General features: G+C 44.9%; 1 protein-coding gene across 2 annotated transcripts in view; it reads left to right on the top strand.

Moving 5' to 3' along the window:
• Positions 1 to 8,500, top strand: part of LOC133352378 (solute carrier organic anion transporter family member 1C1-like) — a 31,134-nt gene extending 22,634 nt beyond the window's left edge. The window contains exons 15-17 of one of the 2 annotated variants that reach the window (XM_061567976.1): positions 316 to 380; positions 6,075 to 6,192; positions 7,173 to 8,500. In XM_061567976.1, the coding sequence (XP_061423960.1) occupies positions 316 to 380; positions 6,075 to 6,192; positions 7,173 to 7,281 (292 nt within the window). In that variant the 3' untranslated portion in view covers positions 7,282 to 8,500. Of the gene's footprint in view, positions 1 to 315; positions 445 to 6,074; positions 6,193 to 7,172 lie in introns of those variants that run through there. The other variant, XM_061567975.1, reaches the window with a different exon arrangement.
• Positions 8,501 to 20,494: the final 11,994 nt, after the last annotated feature.

The following is a 20,494-nucleotide window of genomic DNA, read 5'->3' as shown; positions in this document are numbered from 1 at the left end:
AAGGGGGGAGCATACGGGGAGGGGGGGGAATAGGAATAGCAGGATTTCCATGATGAATTTCAGATTTGATATCCAGTCGAGTCAAGATCTTTGGGGGATGCGAACTGAATTTCAGAGGTGTTTTCTGTGGAATGAGTTCGGTAGATGGTCGTTCACTCAATGACCCGTTGTTTTAAGTTTGAATTCGCAGTGGATTATGATGATGAAGATTTTTTTATCTCGATTGATCGAAACGCGGCTTTGCGACTTTTATTGTAGACCACCTCGGAACGCCGCTGCATAAAAGCCACGTTGTGCCGTCTATCGTTTTCTCAGGAGCGTGAGTAGCGAGCTGAAGTCGTTTGCACTGGGGCTGCAGACCATGGTTACACGTACCTTGGGTGAGTGGCACCTTCACCATCGTCCTGCAACCACATCACACTGAAGTGACCCTCATCGGTATAGAAGCTGCATTATATCCCACGTGATAAGCCACTTCGTTGGGGTATTATTCGTGGCCAGGTCACTTCTGCGAAAGAAGCCGACGGCTCAGAGGGCTTTACCTGGTAAGATAAAAAAACAAGTTTTATTTGTTATTTTGTTGTGATTTGTTTACCTTTCCCATACCTCGCACGCCTATAGTGTTTTTGTATCGTTTGTTTGTGTCACGTTGTGACCCGGTGCCCCTACTGGGCATCTGTCAAAAAAGAGCTTTGAAGGTTATTGGATTCCTCCAGTATAAATAAATATCCACAATACAGATTTTTTGGGGTTAGATCAGGTAAATATATAAATGTGTCGTTAAACCCGCCACCACCCGACACAGCCAATTAGTAAGGTTTGTCACGTCAACAGAACGTGCCAATTCGTTACTAGTACAGCACATCCGTGTGTTGGAGAGCCAATGCACAATATTTACAATCTTGAGTACGACGTTTCGCCAGTAATTACAACCATCTTCATCAGGCGACAGCCAGATTTGTAGAGAAGTCCACCTGTTTCGTTCCTTATATAAAGGCGTAGATGTGGTGACCCCACTTGTGTGTTTTTCTTGCTCAAAGTGGGGGTGCGGGGGATTAACAAATCAACGTTCATAATGCGTGCCCATTGATCTTGTACTGTGCCCCCCCTCCCACTGCACAGGGGCGGTGAACGTACCCTCGGTGGCGCTGGGCATGTTCGGGGGTGGCCTGCTGATGCGCTGCCTGGCCCTGGGACCCCTGGGGGCCGCTCGCCTCTCCCTGGCGTCCGGCTCGGTGGCCTGGGCCCTCACGCTCGCCTTCTACGCGCTGCGCTGCGACGGCCCCAGCGTCGTCGGCCTGACCCACGCGTAGGCCCCCCCCCCCCGCACGGACGGACGGCTTAGCGCCACGCGCACCCCTCGCGTGACGCGGCTGCGTGGGTATCAAGGAACGCGATGTGGATTTTTGGGAACGCCGTGTAGATATTACGGAACCGCCGCGTGGAAGTTACAGATTTCCGTGTGAAGATTCGGGAATGCCGTGTGGAGGTTACAGATCGCCGTGTGAAGATTCGGGAATGCCGTGTGGATATTGGGGAATGCCGTCGGGAGGGGCACCTACGTATCTCTGACTCCCGCAGGCCGCTGCTGGCTAGCCACGCGGGAGCGCGGGTCACCGGCTGCCCCGGCGCGTGCGAGTGCCGTGGGGACGCGTGGGAGCCCGTGTGCGGCTGGGACGGCCTCACCTACCTCTCGCCGTGCCTGGCCGGGTGTAACGCCACCGTCGGCGGCACCTCCACCCAGGGCGGAACGGCGCCGGTGAGCGCGTGCGTACGTGCAGTACGTCATGGTGGACACGCACGCACGCGTGCACGTGTGCGTATGTACAGTCTGTTCTCCTATAAGGCAGTAGTAGTCGTGTTCCTGAAGAACATATTCTTAGGTTTTTTCGGTAAAGTCACGTAGGTAAAAAAAATAATAATAAAAGTAAAATAAAATAATTTTTATTATTATTTAATTTTATTATATTACTTTATTTTCTTTTTCTTTTATTTTACTTTTATTAATTTTTTTTTTACCTACGTGACTTTACCGAAAAAACCTAAGAATATGAATCCTTGCAGTCACGAAAGCTTAAAATCTAGAATTCCTGAAGAACGTTGTGTTATGGAAAAATCGCGTTATAATAAATAAATGATATATAATATAGGGTAAAGCACAGTTCGTGATAACACCTGAGATGCGTACGCAGGCTGAACAAAGACTGAGGCGTGTAGGTAGCATCTGGAAGCATCCAGCAGCATCCCGCCTTTTGCGCTGCTGTGCCGAGGCAGCCGTACAACCGCTTATTCCTACTCACGCGATGTAGTTCTGTTCATTCGATCGCGTTGTATCATGCCTGTCAACCCATAGTGTTTACCCGTTTTATTGGACAGGGAAAGTGAGTTTTCAGGTCCATACGGCATACGGCCGTTTCAATACGGGCAAAAAAAAAATCATAATTTGTGTCTATTTGTTTGTGTTTCTCGATTCTGATGGGACTTTGTAGGATGAACGTTGAGATGTATAAGGGGCACGGGATGACCAATAAGGTCTGAATTGGTCTGTAACAAGGTAGGGCACTGATAAGGGGTTGACAGGTGTGGTTATACTCTTGGTTCTTTCGGTTAAGTCACATAGAAGGGAAATAATAAAATAAAAAATATATTTGTATTATTTCCCTCACGTAGAAGGGAAATAAAAAAATAAAATAAAATATTCTTTCCCTTCTACGTGACTTTACCGAAAGAACCAAGAATATGAATCCCTGCAGTCACGAAAGCTTTAAATCAGGTATGGTTCTATCCAGGTTGGATCCGCGTTATTAACAAATGTGTTTTCCCTAAATACATTCATCGCGTTGTGTCCAAGTCGTTTAATTTTTCTCAGAAGCAAACGAAAATACGTGCGGTCCATTCCAAATTTGCGTGATTCTCTTTTTTTTTCCACGTGAGTTGTGGCGAAACCTGTGGATCTGGAGGAAGGGAGCACTTCGTACATCCGAGTTGCGTGTACCCCGCTGGTAGGTATTCACGGACTGCGTGTGTGTTGGTGGCATCGGAGGACGGGCCACGCTTGGGCTGTGCGCTCGCACCGCCTCTTGCGACCGCAGCTTCCACCTGTTCCTGGGCGTCACGGTGGCGTCGTCGTTCATCTACGCTCTGGGCTCCACGCCGGCCTACTTCGTATTTCTCCGGTGCGGGATCCGTGCGGCACTTCTAGTGTAGCCGCGGGTTGTAGCCGGGCGGCGGCGGCGGTGGCGCACGCCTGGAATCCAGCACAGTGGAGGCAAGGGGTTGGTAGGACCGCCGCACAAACGTTGTGCGACTGCCTTCCCTGTGGGTGTCAAGGAGGAGGCGTACCCTGGCCTGCCAGGAGAAGGCGCTACAGCAGAAATGTAGACCCCCCCCCCCCCCACGTGTTTCCATCTGTGTGGGATAGAGCGTTGCTCCCTCGCACGTGTGGGTTTTCTCCGGGTGCTCCAGATTCCATCCACATGTAAGCACTCATCAATTGGCCGATTATACGTCAATATCAGGATCTTTATTTAGATTGAAGGAATCCAATGAGCTATGAAGCTCTTTTTCACAGATGTCCAGTAATATATAGAGGACCGCAGAGCTTGGGCGGTGCCAGCTGATCGCCTGGCTTTCTTCCTGCGGTCCCTCATGGCTCCAAGTACTCTCTCGCTTCTTGAGTGAGCGAATACTGTGCGGCACATTATACGTTGAAATTATCATTTATTATTATTATTAAAGGGGGGAGCATACGGGGAGGGGGGGGAATAGGAATAGCAGGATTTCCATGATGAATTTCAGATTTGATATCCAGTCGAGTCAAGATCTTTGGGGGATGCGAACTGAATTTCAGAGGTGTTTTCTGTGGAATGAGTTCGGTAGATGGTCGTTCACTCAATGACCCGTTGTTTTAAGTTTGAATTCGCAGTGGATTATGATGATGAAGATTTTTTTATCTCGATTGATCGAAACGCGGCTTTGCGACTTTTATTGTAGACCACCTCGGAACGCCGCTGCATAAAAGCCACGTTGTGCCGTCTATCGTTTTCTCAGGAGCGTGAGTAGCGAGCTGAAGTCGTTTGCACTGGGGCTGCAGACCATGGTTACACGTACCTTGGGTGAGTGGCACCTTCACCATCGTCCTGCAACCACATCACACTGAAGTGACCCTCATCGGTATAGAAGCTGCATTATATCCCACGTGATAAGCCACTTCGTTGGGGTATTATTCGTGGCCAGGTCACTTCTGCGAAAGAAGCCGACGGCTCAGAGGGCTTTACCTGGTAAGATAAAAAAACAAGTTTTATTTGTTATTTTGTTGTGATTTGTTTACCTTTCCCATACCTCGCACGCCTATAGTGTTTTTGTATCGTTTGTTTGTGTCACGTTGTGACCCGGTGCCCCTACTGGGCATCTGTCAAAAAAGAGCTTTGAAGGTTATTGGATTCCTCCAGTATAAATAAATATCCACAATACAGATTTTTTGGGGTTAGATCAGGTAAATATATAAATGTGTCGTTAAACCCGCCACCACCCGACACAGCCAATTAGTAAGGTTTGTCACGTCAACAGAACGTGCCAATTCGTTACTAGTACAGCACATCCGTGTGTTGGAGAGCCAATGCACAATATTTACAATCTTGAGTACGACGTTTCGCCAGTAATTGCAACTAGCTTCATCAGGCGACAGCCAGATTTGTGGAGTCATGTTTCGTTCCATAAATAGAGGAGTAGATGTGATGACAACACTTGTGTGTTCTTCTTGCGCGAAGTGGGGAGGGGGGGGGGATAACGTCGTACTCAGATTGTAATCGTTGTGGCTTGGCTCTCCAACACACCGGTGTGCTGTACTCGTGACGAATTGGCCACGTTCTGTTTACGTGACAAACCTTACTAGTTGGCTGTGTCGGGTGATGGCGGGTTTAACGACACATTTCTATATTTACGCGACCTAACCCAAAAAAAACACCCGTATTACGGATGATATTGGTTGCAAAAGCCTACGAGTTAAATAAATAAACAACCTATATTATGATTACCCTCGTCCTGCAGCCACATCACCCTGAATGCCCCCTAATCTACATCGAAGCTCAGGAGCTTAAGAGGCTTTCAGGCTGGTCAGCACTTCGATTGGAGGTCATCTGATGGTAGACCACCAGTGGTTGCCAAGCGTTGGAGGCATGAGCCCACGAGGTTGTGGCCAGGAGATGATCTCTGCTGAGCAGAGGTCGCAACCGGGTACCCGATACCCGTACCCTACCCGATACCCGGCTACTCGTACCCGGCCGGGTACGGGTAGCCATTTGCGACCCTGGTGCGGCCGGGTACGGGTACGGGTAGACCGTGAGTCACTGGTGAGTAACTGTTTGTCACTCATTTCCCAACGTCTTGTCTCTTCTCACAATTCAAGTTCCTAGAATCAACTCACCCGCGCCTGCAACATGGCTTCATCCCAGAGGTCGCAATCAGGTACCCGATACCCGTACCTTACTCGTACCCGGCCGGGTACGGGTAGGGTACGGGTACGGCCGGGTACGGGTACCCGTTTGCGACCCTGGTGCGGCCGGGTACGGGTACGGGTAAGGAATCAAACCCCGTTTGCGACCTCTGCTGCTGAGTCGTCACCCCCTCGTGTGCGTGGTGGGTTTTAGAAAGGTTCTCAGCTTTCCGCCCACAACGAAGCCAAATTCTCGTTAACGGTATTCACGGTCAAACATCCCAATATAGCAGGACCTTTCTGAAAATGTTGAGACTCAGTGAGGCTTTCCTGGCTAAATCTCATTATTTTTAACAGTGAGTTTGACACACGCGATTTGTCGACTCACCTGGGATCGGGGGAATGGTGATGAATCATTGTATCGCTATTGACAAAACATCGATTTCCTACCCACACTATGTATGTATGTTGAACTTCTTTCGCACCGTACGTAGCCAACCGTACTAATCGGAGGCACTTTGCAAAGCATGCGACGTTAAGAATCCTTATAGTTGACAAATCACTGGGGATGTTTACGCCGCTAACCGCTGCGTGCGTGCGTGCGACCTTTGGCGTTTGGCTTCTCTCCGATGCTGCTCAGCCGGAATCCCCGCGCCGATCCTCTACGGGGTCGCCATCGACTCCTCGTGCACCAAGTGGGGGCTCGGCACGTGTGGTTCCAGCGGCGTGTGCCAGTTCTACGACACGGACGCCTTCCGGTGAGGAAGCCCCGCACGCTGCCAGCAACTCGGGAGAAAGCAGCAGCGGTAGCAGTAGTTAGCGTGCAGCAGAGGTCGCAACCGGGTACCCGATACCCGTACCCTACCCGATACCCGGCTACCCGTACCGGTACGGGTACCCGTTTGCGACCCTGGTGCGGCCGGGTACGGGTACGGGTACGGCCGGGTACAGGTATGGGTACCCGTTTGCGACCCTGGTGCGGCCGGGTACGGGTAAGGAATCAAAACCCGTTTGCGACCTCTGGCGTGCCGTGTTATGAACCTCTCAATCTGGGTTCAGGTCCCCGGCTAAGGTCTTGAGTATTATCTTGATTGCTTAGATTTAGATTAATTTGCTGCTGTACATTTCCACATGATAAGCCACTTCGTTGAGCTATCATTTGTGGCCAGGTCGCTTCTAAAAGAGAAGCTAATAGCTCAATGGGCTTTATCTGGTAAGATAAAAAATCTTTAGTTAAATTTGCATATTTTTTAAAGTCATTTATTTATACTTTGCACACCTATCTGTTTTTCGAATTGTTTGTTGTTTTAACGTTATGACCGCCCCTACTGGACATCTGTAAAAAAGGGATTTATAGCTCATCGGATTCCTCCAATATAAATAATCTGATTCCGATTATCTCTTGATTGAGACAAATGAGTCTATCTCGGTCTCCTGATTGAACAAAATAAACATTTCAAATCAAACTAAACTTAAAGAAACATTATACTCCAGTATTATACACTAGTTTATTTTCATGCTATACTTATGTTACTAAAATAATGATATATTACTATTTTATGCTATTTTTGCAATGTTAACATTTGTACAAATAAAGCGTTTATTTACTTTTTTTTTTTACTCTGGCACGGGAAATTATGTTCGATGTGCTGGTGGTGGTGATGTTGTGATTGCGACGGATGATGATGATGATGATGCCGGCGATTTTGATAACGACGATGGCGTTTTTGTGTCTTAGGTGGATTTACCTGACTCTCACGTGCGTACTGCGTGCCGTGTCCCTTGCTCTGTTCGCTGTTGGATGCGGCCTCCTACAGCAGCAGCCCAACCGATGGAGCCTGCCCTAAGGAGCACCCAGATCTACAACACAAAGCCAGACTCGCTCACGCCATGGTTACTATTCCCCCGTGAACTTCACGCGTTGAATCCGTAACCCATGGTTGAGGACTCGGTCTACTGACTGTTTTGTCCCATGCGATTGTGTTCAAACATCACGCTGCAGGTCACAACAACACACACAACCATTCACCATACTGCAGGTCACAACAACACACTCACAACCACTCACTACACAGCAGGGCACAACAACACACACAACCACTCACCATACTGCAGGTCACAACAACACTCACCACACACAACCACTCACCACACCACAGGACTCAACAGCACACGCACTCACTCACCACACTGCAGGTCACAACAACACACACACAACCACTCACCACACAGCAGATCACAACAACACACACACAACAACTCACCACACTGCAGGTCACAACAACACTCACCACACACAACCACTCACCACACAGCAGGTCACAACAACACACACTCACCACACTGCTGGTCACAACAACACCCCCACTCACTCATCACACTGCAGGTCACAACAACAAAGTAAAAACAAAGATCCCCCGTATAGCCTTAATAGACTGTTGGGGCAAGTGTTGTGAGCGAGCGCCTATGAAGGCTGGCATTGTGGCACACGAGGGGGTCGGTGGCCAGCACCACGCCCGGCCGCCTTTGTCTCCCCAGTGGCGATGCTTACACACCGCACCGGGCACTGATTTGAAGCTGAGTCGACCTAGGGGATAATCGTCACCGGTGTCGACCGTTAGCGAGAATCGAACCAGCGAGCTGACCGCTACACTACCGCTCCCTGAGGTCACAACGACACTCACCCACCACACTGCAGGTCACGTTCGTATAACTTTGGCTCAAATCAATAGACATGTTAACTCTTACACTATCACAACTTTGTATCGTGCCGTTTGTTGATGACTGCTCGATGTTTCGTGACCTTGGGCCTGTGCTCAGTAAGTGTGTTCAAAAATAAAAAAACCACAGACCCATACGCTATGTCTGTTATTGGTAAAGTATTAAGTTATGATTGATGTTCCAAACCACTCAGCTCTGGAGGAGAGACACATGGTATGAGGTCAATTGAAGGGACCCCAGGTTGTAGTTCTGTGATATCCGCTTCCGCGGGCTGTTGATTCAAATACTCTATTGTTATAAATCACGCGAAAATGAATATTGAGTGTATGGGAACGTATTACTGGACATTGCTAGGAGCATACACATCATTTGAAAGGTATTGCCAAATCAGTGGAGTATTGACAGTATTACTACGACTGCAGGACAGTAATTATAATGTGGCAAACGGGGCAATTGTGAAACAAATGAGACTGAAAGAGAGATGCAATGTGTAATTTAGTAAAAATTTGTGATTCCCAATTTTTTTTTCGTGTTTAGTGGAGTCTGGGTCAGTGGAACTGCGAGAAAAGTAACCATGGCAACCGCCATGCACGCATGTCAATCAAATAATCGATACAATGCCATAGCTGTTAACCCATACGGTTTACCCCGTATTATTGTACAGGAAAATTTAGTTTTCAGGTCCATACCAAGAAGGTCTGAATTGGTCTGTAATAAGGTAGGGCACTGATAAGGGGTTGACAGGTATGATTAATTATAGACAGAGACCCATCGAGATCCATAGAGATGGATAGAGACCTATAGATACATAGATACCCACAGAGACCCACATAGATACAGAGACCCATAGATAGAGCAAAGCTGTCAACCCATACGATTTATCCCGTATTCTTGTACAGGAAAATTGAGTTGTTCACGTTCATACTGCGTACAGCCGTTTCAATACGGGTAACAATAACAACAACATTGTCTATTTGTGTTTCTCCCTTGTAATGGGACTTTGTAGTTTGGTTTAGCCATGTTTGTTTGTTGTAGTACGGAGTAAGACTGATGGCCTTAATCTAAGTTGTCTTATGGTTGTTGTTGTTTGACTTGCATCCCACTGGTATTATTGCACACAGCGTTGTTGTACGGTGTTTTTTTCTGCAATATTTTGCTGTCTTTTCTTGGATTTTCTGTTTGCACTTAGTCACATATTCACTTTAAGATGTTTTTTTGTTCATGTTTTTGTTTTTTTGTTTGTTGCGGTTGCACCCGATTCAAGAGCCGAATGGCTCACAGGGCTATACCTAATACATGAACTTGAACTTAAAGGATGAACGTTGAGATGTATAAGGGCACGGGGTGATGATAGGCAGCACTGATAATGGGTTGACAGGTATGCGATCGGTATCACCTATCGATTAAAATCGATGTTTCCACGCACTCACGATTGTCGCTAACAAATCGTGCGTGCGCCAGTATTTTATTCACAACTGATGCAAGTTCTACACACGCGCGTTTAAATATGAGCATTTTTTATTCAAGGGGAGAAAAAATTAATTGATTCGGAGCATATAGGGGAATACAACATAGACACGTACCGAATCGAATTATTGGATCTGTAAATACCGAACTAGATTTGAATAGGCAGGACAGAACCGATTAATGTTTAAGGTGATTATTTATTGCGAGACGTAGTAACGTGGCAAGTAACCACCAGGGTAGTTAACGAGCCCTTAAACAATCGTGAAGTTTTAAAGTAATAATCTCTTAACAACGACAATGACGCTGACGATTCACTTACATCGATTATAGTAATCGATTACTAGCATGCGATACAGTCGACAACTCTACGTGCCAATTCCATGCTAACGTCACACACGGGCAAATGGAATGAAACCCAAAATAAAAATCTAAAATAGCACGAACTAGACAGGAATCGTTTAAAATAAAAAATTATCGATTCATATATTTAAAAAAATTACGGTGAATCGCATCGCGTGGCTGGATCGATCCACGATTAACCAGGAATCGGAATCGGTCATCAGCTGGTCTTGGTACAGTGCCGAGGGTGCTGCTTTTCATGTCCTCTCCCGCTCCTCTCTCTCCTTTCCTCTCCTTCTCTTCGCCATCACAGAGAAGAGTCTTCCCACCATCATCATCACCACCTCCTCCTACTACGCAGACGGTGATCCACGCAGCTGTTATCAATCGAGGGCGTTCGGCAATTTGCGGGAGATTCTGCGCGGCCCTCCCGGGTGACACGGAGGCCCGGGAGTAAATCTGTGGGTTGTGGCACAAATCAAGAGGCAAAGATCCCCCGGGTAGCCTTCGAGGAACTGTTGGGGCAAGTGCTGTTAGAGGGTAGGTGTCTGCGAAGGTCGGCACGGCACACGAGAGGGTCGGGGTGGGTAACCACAATCACGCCCGGCCCCAACTTTGTCTCGCTCGTGGGGATGTTTACGCGTCGCGCCAGATACTCAATTGAGGCCGAGTCTACCTAGGGGCGGAGGAGCGGTTTATAGGATCGTCAGCGGTGTTGGCCGTGAGCGAGAATCGAACTCGGGGTCCGTCAGGTTCGTAGCGTAGCGAGCGCGCTAACCGTTGCGCCACCGCTCCCAATAGAGAGGACATCGTGATTATTGATTTAAAGTTTTCGTGACTGCAGGGATTCATCTTCTTGGTTCTTTCGGTAAAGTCACGTATAAGGGAAATAATAAAATAATAAAAATTTAACATTAAAATACAATTCGTATGTTTAATTAAAATAATAAAATAAATATAATAAAACAATAAAATCCAATTCTTATTATGTTTATTTTTTATTATTGCCCTTCTACGTGAATTTACCGAAAGAACCAAAGATTACGGATCCCGTGAGTCCAGACAGACGTCTGACCTGCGTTTGCATCATTTTAGTGGCTCCAATTTATTTGTGGGCAATAATAGTGAATTACGTGATGTTTTATTTTATACCAACGTGACTTTACCGAAAGAACCAAAGAGTACGTGATAACCGTTTGAAATGTGTGTGCGTTATCAAGTAATTTACCCTTTTGAGTTAAAGCTTTCGTGACTGCAGGGACTCATATAGAAGGGAAATAATAAAACATATAAAACAATACAATTCTCACGACCTTTAGACTGCAACACAAGCAATCATCATGAGGTGTGAAATCCACAGCAAGAAAATTTGAAGGAAAAAAACGCCACTTTAAAAAAAATTTCTTGCTGTGGATTTCACACCGGATGATGATTGCTTGTGTTGCAGTCGAAACGTCGTGAGCATTTTATTGTTTTTTATGTCTTATTATTTCCCTTCTACGCGACTTTACCGAAAGAACCAAGAATATTATATAATTTACCCTTATTAGCTATATAAATAAGTCTGTATAACTGTAACTTTTCGAGGTTACGTGGTGTCAATGTCTGCTCTGGCCAATGGACTAAGGCGGAGATAGACAGACGTAGAGGCATGGGCACACAAGCAGAAACAAAGACGTGGAAACATCAAAGACACCGAGACAATATTAGGAAGACACGTACGCATGGAAAGATGTTGACATATAGACAGATACAGATACAATTCAGATACATTCATGAAGCCTTTCACAGCAACACGGAGAGTATACATACACAGTGACACAAAGAGAGATTGCCTTGAGAGAGACGTGGAGAAATAAAATATTTCCCCAAACTACGGTACGCCACGGTGTTTCTTTAACCTATAATTGAAATTGGGCCATCGATACCAAGACGAATGAAAAGCTTGTTTCATTTTTTTTAAACATTTACTTTAAAATATTTGACACTTAATCACTTCTGTCGAACCAACGTTGCATTTTGTGGGACTATTTGCAGTTGTCTCTTTCGTGCTTGTTACTTTCTAAATCTTCTTGGTTCTTTCGGTAAAGTCACGTAGAAGGGAAATAATAAAATGATAAAAATAAAATATAATAAAATAAAAATTCTCACGACGTTTCGGCCACAACACAAGCAGCCGTCCTCAGGTGAAGAAACAGATCTGTCGGAAAGACAGCGTCCCAATGAACATCGCCAAACTTGGCAGCGTATATTTAAGCTGGGTCGGGGGAGGAGAGCGCCTTGACAAAGGAGTTTACATATCAACACCGGAATTAAGCATATTGATGGAAAATGCAGATATGGGATTAGTCACTCCTTGTGGAATGTGTAGGTGGTGGGGGGGTCTCAAAGTCATATTATGCTAGTGTATTATGTAGGATGAGCAGTGATAAAGGGAGGAAGTAGGATTAGCAGTAATAAAGGGGGGGACATTTTAATCGTAAGGAGCTGCAGCAGCCAAACCACCGCGTATCAAGTTCGTGCATTGTGTGGGCAACAGAAAAGGAGAAGTTTGTCTTAAAACGTGCAATTTTTTGGTTAAATGTTGCCTCTCCTTTTTATGACAGGCGAATAAAGACAAACCCAGGTGACCTTGCAGAACATCACAAGGGCTACAGATCGATTCCTTCCACCCAACCGGCGCAGCATCTTGAACAATCCTCTCTTCCTCAGCTACCATTTACCACCGTGACAATGGCCACCATCGGTGAGCTGTTGGCCCCAAACGTCCCGGAGCTGAGCCTCTTTGAGCGACTGCTGAACCACGGCCTCTTCCTGGGCGCCGTGTTCCAGCTGCTGTGCATTCTGGCCGTCGTAATGCTGCCTGATAAGGCGGCGGCGGCGACGGCGGAGCAGGGACATGCCCCGCCGGGCTCCTCAACTCCTGCTGAGGCTGAGCCACCTCGCGCGAGCCGCCACCTCCAGGGCAAGAAGCTGAAGAAGGAGAGCAAAAAAAAGAAGTAGTCAAGCCGGACTGTGCCGAAAGATGCCGTCGTCACATAGTTCTGACGCAATTAGATTTTTGGTAACTCGCACAAGCGTCCTAGTGCAGGGGTCGGCAAACAGCAACGGGAGGAGATGTTTTTGTTTGTTTCGAATTCGGTAATAAAAACTCAACGTGTCAAACTCTTAGGTTTTTTCGGTAAAGTCGCGTGACTTTACCGAAAAAACCTAAGAGTATGAATCCTTGCAGTCACAAAAGCTTCAAATCTAGAATGAATATGTCAAGTCCCGCAATGCACGAGACTACGAGACGCGGTCCTTAATAAATAACGTCATGAAGCGATCCTTAAAGAGAGCCGCATGCGGCTGCAGAGCGACGGGTTGCCGGTCCCTGTCCTAGTGCAAGTTTGTCATGAAAGCACCCGTAACATTAGGATGTACATTTCGTATTTGCACCTGTCCTATAGTACAAGGTTGTCACGAGGTGCTATGTTTCTTAAAATAGGAGTCTGCAGAGTGGGGAAGGTGTGATTGTGCGATGTTGCATTACCCATTCGTAGATAATTTCCGAGTTATTTTCGAATTTGTCAAATTTGGAACGTGACACCAGTGTACATGGCCTCCTGTTTCCAAAAATGTCACGGAATCCTTGAATTCCACTGTAAAGCGTGCAGTGCGTATATTTGTTTTAACGCTCCCGCAGTATGAACCGGGGTTGTCGCTGGGCTCTTACCGTGAACCCCTGCAACAGGTGGGAAAGGTGCTATCAATTCTAGATTTGAAGTTTTCGTGACTGCAAGGGTCCATACTCTTTGGTTTTTTCGGTAAAGTCACGTAGGTAAAAAATTAAATAAAAATAAATAAAATCACTTGATACAGTAATTTTGCTGTGACGGTGCCACCTGAAGACGGAAGCTTGTGTTGCCTCCGAAACGTGATTTAATTTATTATATTTTTACCTACGTGACTTTACCGAAAAAAAAAAGAGTATGTGCTATCAATTATTCAAGCAATCGATTTATCTGCAGATTATCGGTGGGAGTACTCGACTAATTGGACAACGCAAAAATAGTTGTCTGGGAAAATAAGTCTCATTTCTGCTGCCATGTGCTGCTGAATGGGAGGTAATGAACAGGGCTTGGCATCGGCACTGTCCAGCTTGGTGGTGGCTTGTGGTGGGGGGGGGGGGGTTCCCTCCTTCGGGAGGCAGAGACTCCCAAAACCCCTCTACGCTGAGATGGGTAGCCAGGAAATGGAATTACAGCAAGTGGGTTCATGAACGTTTCTGTGTGCAGCTTTGAGTGTTATCCCCTTCTACGTGTGCATTTTTCATTACATATACTGCATCACATTTAAAGATTATCATTAATTAGTTTATTATTTGTATGTCTTAGTTTATTTGCCGACGGTTTTATGCTTTTGCAAATGTTAATTTCTAAACCATTTTTGGTTAATTTCAATAGTTTTGTATTGCACTCTTTTGTATTGCTGTGCTTGCCTGCATGACGACGGTCTCCCTTGATAAGGATACTGTTTGTCTAACTGGGTTCTTGCCTGGTTATAATTATTTTCCTACTACAGTGAATTATTACACTACATAGCTCTCCGATGTGTCATTGGGTTGTATGGCGTGTTGTTAAGCATGACGTCTGACGTTTAATTCCATGTGCTGGGATCTTCAGGAATTATCGAGTTCCTGAGGAGCAAATTAGAAAGCTATACGGCACAATGAAAAAAACCTACTGCACCCTTGTGAAAAGGGTTGTTTTGTGATCACCCAAACTCCACAAGCGATCCGTATAAAAAGCCTCCTTTGAATTCATCGGTGCAGTTTGGTTTGTGGCGATTGATTCATCATCATGCTTAGCCATGATCTAACCACTGCTGGATGGATGAAGGCTTCCTCGTGGTCTTGCGGTGTGACAGTCCCCAGCTAGCTCTTACACACGAGCTAATTTCATCTCCAGTGCGGAGGACGTTTTCTTGGGTGTGTTCACTCTATTGGCTGCCACTTGTGTTAGCCACCAGTGTTGTTAGCCTTGACCAACAGCAATCATCCCGTCCGGCAACGCGTCCTGTTCAAGCAGGTTATTTAGTAACATTTTTTTAATAAGTGCTGTGGTATTCATTTGAAAATAAACGGTACTGCGTATTGCATGATCTTTAACCAGGATGCTTCCATAACAGACTTGTTTAGGAGGGTTTCTAATATTATTCTTAGGAGTAGAATAAAATATACAATGACAGATCTGTTTGGGCTGGCCCTTGTCATGGAATAGATGCACGTGTCAGTAGGTATACAACACTGCATTGGTTAATATCCATTCTTCCACTCATGATACAAGCATAGACATGTGTGTTAAAGAACTGATGTTTTATACGAAGTATATGTAAGAATACTTAAAAATTTGCCTAATGAAGCCAGCTAAATTTTACTAACAAAACAGGAGAAAATAAAAGTGAGATTAAAACCTGAACACGATTATCATTGATGGCTGAAATTATTCTCAACTTGAATCATGGCAAGTCCATCAGATCACTGGAGATGGTTTGTTTTATTTCCTAATTGGTCGAGGATATCCATTTCAAGATGGTGCAAATACAGTGTGCACTTATGGGACTCTTTAAGATTTTTTTAAATTAATTTCAAATTTTCACAAGACGCAAGCCTTTTCGTTTCAAATGCCCACGTAGTCTTCTCCGTGTTGCAAGGCTCGTTGGAAGCTGACATTATGTCCTCAACCGCCCCCAAAAAAAAACAATTGTCATGATGTCTCGTTGAACGGCTTCTCGCATTGGCAAGAATCTAACTTACGGAGTAGGATTTTCAGGGTCATGAATACACCAGTTGTGACTGTCAGCCAGCGCTACGCTTGAAAACGTGCCAGATACTGAGCCCTTTGTGTAGGGAAAGCTGCTGATGTGTTTAAAGCAAACGCAAGCAGAGAGAAGACCTCTCAATGAGTTGGATAGGAGTTAATAAAATTGACAACGGGGTGTCTGAAAAAACTATCTTCCGTGATTAAATAATAAAGTTTTACAGCTGTTTGAACTGCATGGTTGAAATGTTGGCAACATATTGCTTTTAGTTATAACAATATAACTGTAACAGAACAGTCCATGGAAACATGCTTACATGAAAATGCCGAGTGCAATGTACTGTACGTTGAATATTTAATTTTACTGTACACTTAACTTTGTGTTTCTTCCACTAGGTGTCAGACGAGTACCCTGCCAACAAAAATTGGGTCCTTAAGAGAGATAGCAAAATGTGTAATTTTTGGATGTGGACTTTGAAAGTATTATCCGTGTAAAATGAGAATTACAGAGATTGGTGAAACCGCTCCCAGGGTCATAGGTCCATTTTTCGCAGATATCGTAGTTTTGAGAATACTGCATGCATCGATATGGCGTGACATTGGCAGGCCGGGCGTGTCTGCCAACGTCAAGTTGGGGCGCCATGGCGAGATGTTAACTACCTCGCCTGGTATACAGGAGGTCGTGGGTCCGATCCCGACCCTGACGCCTGCTGCTGTATATTTTGACTTTGCATGTTCTCTCCGTGGTCGTGTGGATTTATCTCCTGGTCCTCCGGTCTTTTCCTCCACATTTAGAAACATGGATTTAGAATATTCGGCTGCTATACATTTCCACATGCTAAGCCACTTTATTGGACTATCATTTGTGGCCAAGTTGCTTCTGAAAAAGAGCTATATAGCTCAGCGGGCCTTACCTGGTACCGAAAGAACTAAGAATATAAAGTTAAAGTAGTTTATAAAATAGTTTATAGTCTGGAAAAATTAACAACTTGTCGAGGCACCTTTGTAGTTCAGCCCACTGATCTATATGGCCTAATGAGCTATATGGTCCAATGAGCTATATGGCCCAATGAGCTATATCACTATATGGCCCACTGATCTATATGGCCCAATGAGCTATATGGCCTACTGAACTATATGGCTATTTTCGTCATGCGCATCTCACAATGCGTACGTATCGTGTGCGACGAGCGTAGCCACTTGGAGGAGTGTGTATCGAGTGCCACTAAGGTTATGCGTTGAGACCCGTTTCACGCAAGACATAAACGTGTGTAAAAACTGCACAGCCTTTGTCAAGGCGCTCTTCTTGCACCTCCAACCCAGTTTATATATACGCTCCAAGCTTGGCAGTGTTTCATTCTTCACCTGAAGACGGCTGCTTGCGTTGTAGCCGAAACGTCGTGAGAGAATTATTTTATGTTTTACTTTTAGTATTTTATTACTTCCCTTCTACGTGACTTTACCGAAAGAACCAAGAAGATACACAGCCATTGTTCTATAGGCAGAAAAAACCCATACAGCATTTCCTGCAAAAGTGCGCTGTGCTCCTGTTGTCTGAGGTCACCAACAACATAAATGTGAGCACACGTGACCCACTGAGCAAATGCTGATGAGTCATAATTATGACAACACCCGCTCCAACGTGTATTACTGCATAACTGCTCATGTTACTTTGTGACATTTGTTCAAATGATGGTGACCTAAGACAAGATGACCACTGTATTTTTTTTTATAATTAGAACTGCTGATGCTTGTATATATAATGCACAAGGGCTGCGTGCTTATTACACATTTTTGCGTCTAATTTTAAACTCGTGGTTTTCCAGCGGGCACAATTATTCTATTACTACGGTTTTTTTTAAATCATTTACAAATTTGTTGTGGACGTTGAGATACACAACAGCAGAAGACGATGCTTTTCCATAGCGACTCGTATTTACAAACGAAGAAACATGTTACGTTGGTCAGCTAGTAAAGTTACAAACTGCATTATGAAGGCTATTGAAACTCCTCGTGTGAGCATTGATCGCAAGTGTAGCAGTCTTCAGAAATTTATTGACCTAGCAGAAGCCATTGTGATATACAGCTCTTTTTTTCAAGGGCGTCTGAAAGTCCACGTGTGAGTCAGAGGGTAATGCACTGCAAAGTGTACGCACCTTCAGTCGTGCTACTATCCCATTGGGAACCCTCAGCAAAATATATTTTTTGGAGACCCCCCCCAATTTCGTTCTATAAATCCCCGTGTGAGATGATGGAAGAGATGTAGGCAAGAGATGTAGTGAAATGGTAGATATATAGACAAAAGGTCGAGGTGTAGTGAGTGGAGAGAGTAGATAACCATGGGACATTCTTGATTTGAAGCTTGCGCGACTGCAGGAATCCATACTCTTTGGTTCTTTCGGTAAAGTCACGTAGGTAGAAAATAAAATAAATCACGACGTTTCGGGCGCAACACAAGCGTCCGTCATCAGGTGGGATAGCTTTTTTTAATATCTACGTGACTTCACATGGGACATGTCATGAAATAAGAACTGTAGAAAAGAGGCAAATAGTTTAGAGGTACGATGCAAACAAGATAGGAATTATACTCTACCGAAAGAACCAAAGAATATGGATCCTTGCAGTCACGAAAACTTCAAATCTAGAAGATAGAAATTAATCATTGTAATTTTTGTAAAATATTTTTTTCCCCACTTTATTTGGATCTTAACTCTACCTGATATTTAATGCACCCACGTTTTTTTCACGAATCCAGGGCCGGCCCCTGCATTAGACTCATCTGGCTGCGAGACGGCGATCCACCGAACTGATCATTTGCCCAGTATTAACATGCAACGCTCCTCGGCCAACGTTGGCATGTGGTTGGAACCGTTGGACCAACATTGGCCCAACTTTGACCCAACGTTCCATGCTTACTGGGTGGCTGTTAGTGTATCAGGTGTCTCGCAATGGGACCTTCCATGACAATTATGTTTCCAAGGTGGAATATAGCCACCACAGAATTCACCTGAGCTGACACCGATTGACTACTCTGTATTATTGATTCTTTTGGTAAAGTCACGTAGGAGGGAAATAATAAAAATAAAACAATACAATTCTCACGATGTTTCGATTGCAACACAAGCAATCATCATCAGGTGTGAAAACCACAGCAAGAAAAACGTCGTGAGAATTTTATTGTTTTATTTTTATTATTTTATAATTTCCCTTCTACGTTACTTTACCGAAAGAACCAAGAATATGAATCCCTGCAGTCACGAAAGCTTTAAAACGAAATTTGACTACTTTGTGTCGATGCGGAAGCTCGTAAACACTTTACAATTAACGCTGAAACCTTTTGTACATTAGCGGTGACCCTAACAGGTGGAGGGTGAGATGGGGACATAACAACTATTGTAAAGATGACCTAGTCTGGTCAAAATAATAAAAAGTTGTGTCACTTTTAGGGATTTTCCCTCGTGAAGACCAGCAATATTAACTCAAAACTGGAGGCAAAACGGACAACTGTATTTGCAAATATGCAAATTCAGTTTGCACTGATATCTACCCCACACACAGACAAATTGATGTGAAAAAGCGTCGGGTAATCCAGGCGTATGAATTATTTTTCTAAACATGTTTTTTGTAAGAAATCCCTGCAGAAATAACTTATCTGGTAGCTCTCCCCATGAACATCCCTTAACGCCGCTAGTGGCAGAACAAGAGTCATGACCCTGTAGTAATAGGTTTTTACCCTTTCAACTGGTACAAAAACTGACACCTTTATACAAGGCATCATGTTTGCAATAACCACAACACAAGCAGTCAAAATGCAAACAAAAAGAAACAACTCTGATGATGATAATGATATGCACTGTCCTTGAAGTTGATTGGTCCACACCCGAGACAGCTTTTCTTAGAGCCTAGTCTCACATGGGTTGGACCAGTGCGCCTTTTGGCGTCATCTGGTCCAACCCATGTGAGACTAGGCTCTAAGGAAAGCTGTCTCGGGTGTGGACCAATCAACTTCAAGGACAGTGCACATTATCAGAGTTATGTTTTTTGTTTGCATTATGACTGCAGGTATTGTGGTCTATGCAAACATGACTCCTTGTAAAAAGGTGTCAGTTTTGTTGCCAGATAGAAGGGTAAAAAACCAATTAACCTATTACTATATTTTGCCACTGGTAAAGGAGGTCTCATAGTGTATAAGTCATGACCCTATTTTGTACGAATGCATTCCAACCTAACCTAAAAATGCTGCTGGTAATGCACACCGCTAACATATCTTGCTGTGCTAAACACAACGTGTCCCTTCGATTCCAACACGAGGGACACACACACACGTGTTGTGTTCAGAGGTGAGGCTATTGTGGCTCGTGCGAGGGCGACAGCGCAATTACGTGCCAACGTTGGCCCAATATTGGCACTTTTTCCTGGCATGGCTAACTGGGGTCGCGGCAGCACTGGCCTGCACAGAGGTCTCCTGCTCTTCTTCTTCACGTAGAAGGGAAATAATAAAATAATAAAACATAAAATAACATTCTCACGAAGTTTCGGCCACAATACAAGCGCTCCATTGGAGCGCTGTCTTTCCGACAGACCTGTTTCTTCACCTGAGGACGGCTGCTTGCGTTGTGGACGAAACGTCGTGAGAATTGTATTTTATTCTTATTATTTTATTATTTCCCTTCTACGTGACTTTACCGAAAGAACCAAGAAGATGAATCCCTGCAGTCACGAAAGTTTTAAA

The sequence above is a fragment of the Lethenteron reissneri genome, chromosome 40 (genome assembly GCF_015708825.2).
Source record: "Lethenteron reissneri isolate LAM-NWPU_2019-01 chromosome 40, ASM1570882v1, whole genome shotgun sequence".
In the NCBI taxonomy this organism is placed as follows: Eukaryota; Metazoa; Chordata; class Hyperoartia; order Petromyzontiformes; family Petromyzontidae; genus Lethenteron; species Lethenteron reissneri.
This window is presented reverse-complemented; position numbering and strand designations above follow the sequence as displayed.